Source organism: Propithecus coquereli, unplaced genomic scaffold (assembly GCF_000956105.1).
Source record: "Propithecus coquereli isolate 6110/MARCELLA unplaced genomic scaffold, Pcoq_1.0 Scaffold89, whole genome shotgun sequence".
Classification (NCBI taxonomy): Eukaryota; Metazoa; Chordata; class Mammalia; order Primates; family Indriidae; genus Propithecus; species Propithecus coquereli.
The window spans coordinates 3,268,496-3,274,843 of record NW_012155173.1 but is presented as its reverse complement, the minus strand read 5'-3'; the positions used below and the strand labels follow the sequence as shown (position 1 = coordinate 3,274,843).

Sequence of the window (6,348 nt, the reverse complement as noted above, 5' to 3'; positions counted from 1 at the left end):
GAACAATTTCCTTGTCTCTTAACAGACAGTACAAATAAATGGGCTAATATACTGCTAATAGGATTATATAATTAAATTGGTACAATCTTGCTAGGTGATTAATCAATACAAATCAAAAGCCTTAAAAATGAACATATCCTTTTATCTTAGGGATTCCACATTGCATAACTGAGCCAAAAGGAATATTAAGAATGTTTTTCCACCCAAGATAATGGAAAACATGTTTATACAAAAATTTGTACTCTAATACTCACAGCAGTGGAAAAAACCCAAATGTCCAGCTGATGAATGGATAAATGTATGTGATATACCCACACCATGGCATATTATTCAGTCATAAAAAGGAATGAAGTATTGATATATAACACAACATGAACAAATCTCAAAAATACTATGCTGAGTGAAAGAAGCCAGACACAAAAGACTTCCTTTACGATGATTCTATTTATATGGAATGTCCAAAACAGACATCCATACAGACAGAAATTAGATTCCCGGTTGCCAGGGGCTGGGAGTGAGAAGAGAAGAAAGGGGGAGTGACTGCTTATAGGTGTCTTTTCATTTTTTAATAAATTGTGATTATACATAAAATTTATCATTTTCACCATTCTTAAGTGTGTCAATGAGTACATTTACTTTGCTGTGTAACCACTACTGTCTCCAGAACTTTTTCATCCTCCAAACAGAAAACTGTATCCATTAAACATTCCCATTCTCCTCTCTCCTAGCCCCTGGCAACCACCATTTTAATTTCTGTCTCTCTAAATTTTACTATTCTAGATATCTTACATAAGTGGAATTATACAGTATTTCTCCTTTTGTGTCTGGCTTATTTCACTTAGCATAATAATATCTTCAAAGTTCATCTGTCAGAATTTCCCTCCTTTCTTAAGGCTATACATAAACTATCCCATTGTATGTATATACTACATTTTGTTTATCCATTCATCCCTGGAAGGACACTTGGGTTGCTTTGGTGCATTTTAAAATTTTAGCCAATCTAACAGATGTACAGTAGAAGCTCACTGTGATTTTAATTTTCATTTCCCTAGTGACTAATAATGTCAAGAATCTTTTCAAGTGCTTATTTGTCATCCATATATCTTCTTGTTTAAATCTTTTGCTTATTTTTTTGGTTTTATTTTTTGTTTTTTTGAGACAGGGTCTTACTCTGTTGCCTGGATTAAAGTGCAGTGGCACCATCACAGCTCGCTGCAGCCTCTGACTTCTGGACTAAAGCAATCGTCTCACCTCAGCCTGCCAATTAGCTGGGACTACAGATGTGTGCTACCATGCCCAGCTAATTTTTCTGTTTTTTTGTAGACATAGGGTCCCGGCTGGTCTAGAACTCCTGGGCTTAAGTGATCCTGCCTAGGCTTCCCAAAGTGCTGGGATTACAAGTGTGAACAACCATGCCTGGCCATTTGCCATTTTTTAATTGGGTTATTTCTTTTCTTGCCATTAAGTTTTTAGAGTTCTTTATATATTCTGAATACAAGTCCTTCACTAGATATATATATATATTTTTCTCCATTTTGTGACTTGTCTTTTCATTCTCTTAACAGCAACCTTTGAAGAACAGAATGTTTAATTTTGATGAATTCCAATTTATCAATTTGTTCTTTTATGGATCATGCTTTTGGTGTCATATCAAAGAAATCTGTTTAACTCAAGGTCACAAAAATATTTTCATATGTTTTCTTCTAAAAGTTTTATAGTTTTAGGTTTTATATTTGGGTCTATAATCCACTCTCATACACTGCTGGTGGAAATGTAAAACAGTATAACCTTTTTGGAAAATAGTTTGGCAGTTTCTTAAAAGTTAAATATATACCTACCATACCATCTAGCCATCCCATTCTTAGGTATTTACCCAAAGAGAAAAGAAAGACTATTTCTATGTAAAGACTTGTACACGAACGTTCACAGCAGTGTTATCTGTAATATCCCCAAACAGAAAACAACTCAAATCTCAAATGTTCACCAACAGAGAAATGGATAAACAAATTGTGGTATATCCACATAATGGACTACCACTCAGCAATAAAAAGGAATGAACTATTTATTCATGCCACATGGATAAATCTCAAAATAATTATGCTGTGTGAAAGAAACCAAACTAAAAGAGTACATACTGTATGATACCATTTATATGACACCCCCGCCATGTCTGTCCAAAAAGGGACAAACTCTCCATAGTAATAGAAAGCAGATCAGTGGTTGCCTGGCTGAGGCAAGGAGGGATTACCAAAAGTTGGGAGGGAACCTCACTATTTTGATTGTGGTGATGGTTTCACAGGTATATACCTATGTCAAAACTTGTCAAATTGTACATTTTATCATGTGCAGGTTACTGTATATATATTATAACTCACAAAAGCTGTTTAAAAAAGCAGTGGTAGGTTACACTGCACAGTGCACAAATTTTTGGTCCTATGTGGCCCTTTGTTACCAAAAAGCCAAAGAGATAATACTTAAAATTAGTCTGGTTTGAATTCCATGTTGTAAAGCAGTGATCTTAGGACTTAATCTCCCTCATAAAAACTCTTGTCAAGATTCTAATTTACATTCAGAAGCTCAGATTCTGAACCAATATATAGCAATCTGTGTGGTTTAGCAATGTATCTGGAGACTGCCAGTACACTATCCAGAGAATTATTGCCACAAATTGCAGTTGGCACCTACTATGTATCCAGTTCTGAATTACTCTATCTTTAAACTTCCATTAAAATTGTTTCCTAAAGCACTGTTCTTTCATTCAGCAAACTACGTTCCCTATGGACCTTATTTCTCACCTTCCTCCCCCACCCACTTCGGTTCCTATGGAATCTTCGCTGTCAACTTGCAGTGTGACTTTTGAAAGAGATGAACTCTAATATGAAGAGGTTGGACTAGGTGGCCTCTCTAAACTCTTATGAGTCTCACCATTTAACAGGCAAATACTTGTATTACGTGCTGGGCCCTATGAAGAACGCAAAGATGAACAAAATATGGTCTCTGTCTCCATAGAATTTACAAACTGAACACACAGAGAGCTGTAACATAAGGCAATAGTGCCAAGTATCATTAACAGAAATAATGATAATGTTCTTTAGGAGATCTGAGGAGTAGTACTCGCAACTGGAATAATTGAAAACACTTTTTGGAGGGTATGGCACTTCTGCTGGGCCTAAAAGGATGGATAGACTACGGATAGATGGGAGGGCATTTCAGTTAGAAGGATTGGTATGAATAACGTTAGGAAAGTGCAAGTCATGCTTAAGGGAAAGTAAGTGATGTCACATGGTAGCTGGAGCAGATGCAAAGAAGTGGAGTGGAGGAAAAAGATAAGGGGGGAAAAGTAGGATGGAATATACTGTCAAGGGCCCAAATGCCAGACTAAAAAGTCGTAATTTTACACCACAGGCAATGGGAAACCATGTAAAAGACGTGTGACACCTGCCCTGAGGTTTGTGGTTGCAGGGTGGGAAAGACTCGCTCAAAAAGGATCCCAAGAGGTAATGAGAAGTCAGACTAATATCATACACCTAGCAAGAGGGAAAGAATGAGGGCCTGAATTAAAAAGGGAGCAAATAAGAGATTTCAGAGGCACATCTGAGTAATGTTAACTAATGGATTTAATGAATGGAGAACACTTATGAAAAAGGAAGTACTCTTAGAAGGTAATACCCAAGAAAGCCCCTTGAAATCATCCAGTGTTTCATTATTTTTTCAAGTAATAAGGTCATTTTAAAATTTCTGGATGAGAAATATTTCAAAACTCTTTTAAATGATCAAATTATCAAATACAAAGTGTTTTTAATCAAACACTAAGGATGTGTAAACAAATCAAAGGTTAAAGTTGCTGTCCTACCAGTTTAAGGCCCACTTCCATATTAATAGTTTCTGGGGTATCTTTCTAGGTATTCCCAATGTTACACATGCCTGTGTGTGTTTGTGTGAAAGTGGAGGATTACAATAAATCTTTTTGAAAATTACAAGACAAAATTACAGAGTCATAAACTTCTGCAATTTTCTTTTTTCATTCAACAACATATATTAGAGATTTCTCCATGTTCACATATACATCTACCTATCTTAAAAAACTGCATCATGTTACATAGTAATATCTCATAATTTATTTAGAATCCCCTGTTAACGGATATTTAGATTGTTTCTAGTGGTTTGGTGTCACACACCATCTGTTATGAATATTCCTGTATATACTGTTGTAGGGTCCCCCAATCCCCTCCCTCTTTCATTGTGTCCTGAACGAAAATTACAGAGTGCTTTGACTGCTGTGGACCCAGCCAGCTGCAGGTTTTCCCAGCAAGCTTGAGCCCAAGCCTGGGCCCTGAATATTCCTAGGCACTGATAAAGGTATCTCGGTTGTTGTTCAAAACACTGAAAGAAACTGGCCCCAGCACTGAGCCAAATGCCTTTAAAACCTTACAAACTCCATACTCCCCCTCGCTGCGAACATACCCAGGTGGAACGTCACTTTTCTCTCGCTGTCCCGAGGACTGCTGCAGCCCTCCCTAAGTAAGTTCCCTTAGTAAATGCTTTGAACCGATCACCCCAGCGTTTAGTGCTTCTTTCTTTAGAACCCCAACCAGCCATATCAAGGGAAGGTCTGGAGCACTCCCTTGTGGGAACGCCCCTGCCGCCGTTTTGGGGGCGATTCCAGCCGCAGGTTCCAAAGCACAAAACTGTACACTTTGTGCGTGTATACCTGTACTAAATCCCCGTAACAAGAATGACTGGATCGAAAGGTTTGTGAACTTAAAATGATGATGGTTCTTGCCGCATCATCAGGGTAGGATCCCTTTAGAAGAGAAAAACGGTCAAGAACTTGTACACAAGGATGTGGAGTCTGTCTTGTAAGTGGACAACCCTGCTATCCTCCTCCAATTCGTATTTCAAGAAGAAGGCAGTAAGGCCAGGCGACAAGAGAAAAGTGACCCAGGGGCATCCTCACAGGCTGGGCTTGAAACCCATCTAGTCTCTCAGCCCAGGATCCTTCGCTCTCTGCAGTTTCGGTTATTTTCACCTTCCCTGTGACTGGGAAAAGCACTGCCCTCACCCCCAACCACCCGCGTGTCCACACTCAGGGGTGCCCCTCTGTCCCCGCTCAAGCTCCAGGGTCCTCTCACCGGTGGTTCTCGTTGAGCAGGGAGAAAAGCGGACCAAGGTGCAGCTCCGCCGCTTGCTCGCGAAGCTCGCTGAGCGGCACCGACTGCAGCACTGAGTGAAGCGCACGCAGCTCCTCCAGGGGCGCTTCTAGCCTCGCCAGCTCCCTCAGCAGCGTCAGAGCCTGGGCCGCCATCTTGCTCTCCCTCCCCGCCCACACAAGGGCTGACCCGCCCGCCCAGCCCTTGGGGAGCCTCTTGGAGCCTCGCGAGATCTGCTGATCACAGCCTCCCCGACCCTGAGATTGCTACGGAGCTGCAAGCCTCGCGAGAAAGGTCCATTTAGGGCCGTGACAACTGTAGCCAGTGGCTGAAGGTTCCTCGGTGTGGCGTCATCTGGGGCGCCGCACAGTTGGTCGCACAGTCTGGTTTCCTAGTCGGCTTACGTGTTTACCCCGGAGGTCGAAGTCTTGCCAAATTCCCGGCCAGCGGAGCGGCGAATGTGAGGACCCACCAGAAGTCAACGGCCTCGCCGGCGGCTTCCCAGCTCCAAAACCGAGCTCTCGGCTGCGGTGACAACGGCAGTTGTGGAGGCTGCCTTGTTTAGGGCAGCAACTGAGGCCACCCCAGGCGGAGCGGAGGCCTTGGTGGAATCTCGATCCCGGGCCAGACACGTGTCAAGAGGAGGCGGAGGGTCATGCCTCTGGAAGACAAGATGAGTATTCTCGAGAAGCTGGACGAAGGCGTAAGTCAGAGGGAAGTGTCCTGCCTTTTTGGCGTTAATCAGTCGACCGTGCGCGCCGTTAAGAAAAACGAGAGGGCCATCAGGCCAGCGTGGAGAGTGTGTCACCCACTTGCTCCAAGCTTCCGTGCTTTCCCCGTGATGTAAACATCAAGAAGATGGAGACCCGGTTAACTTTTTGGGCGGACGATCAGACCATGGCGGGGGGCGGGGAGGGGGCTGCATCTGGCCCCAAAGGCTATTATTTGCAACTAGGCCAAACATATCTGTAAGTAAGTGGTAGAAGTGTCTGGGGAGGGCAACTCAGATGAGTTACATGCGAGCAAGGAATGGTTTGATAACTTTAAACATCGCTACTGTCTGTGAAATATGAGGTTGATGAGGTAGGAAGGACAGTTAAATGCTGAGTTGGCATCCCAGTATTCCAAGCAACTGGAGAGACTGATCAGAGAACTAGAGGCTCTCTGTGCCTCAGCAGATCTTCAACGCCGAGGAGAT

At 42.3% G+C, this 6,348-nt stretch overlaps 1 protein-coding gene across 1 annotated transcript in view; it reads right to left on the bottom strand.

Annotated features, from left to right (window-relative positions):
• Positions 1–5,305, bottom strand: part of PSMD5 (proteasome (prosome, macropain) 26S subunit, non-ATPase, 5) — a 33,588-nt gene extending 28,283 nt beyond the window's left edge. The window contains exon 1 of the mRNA XM_012664436.1: positions 5,133–5,305. Coding sequence (XP_012519890.1) covers positions 5,133–5,305 — 173 coding nt within the window. The remainder of the gene's footprint in view (positions 1–5,132) is intronic.
• Between the last annotated feature and the right edge of the window lie 1,043 nt (positions 5,306–6,348).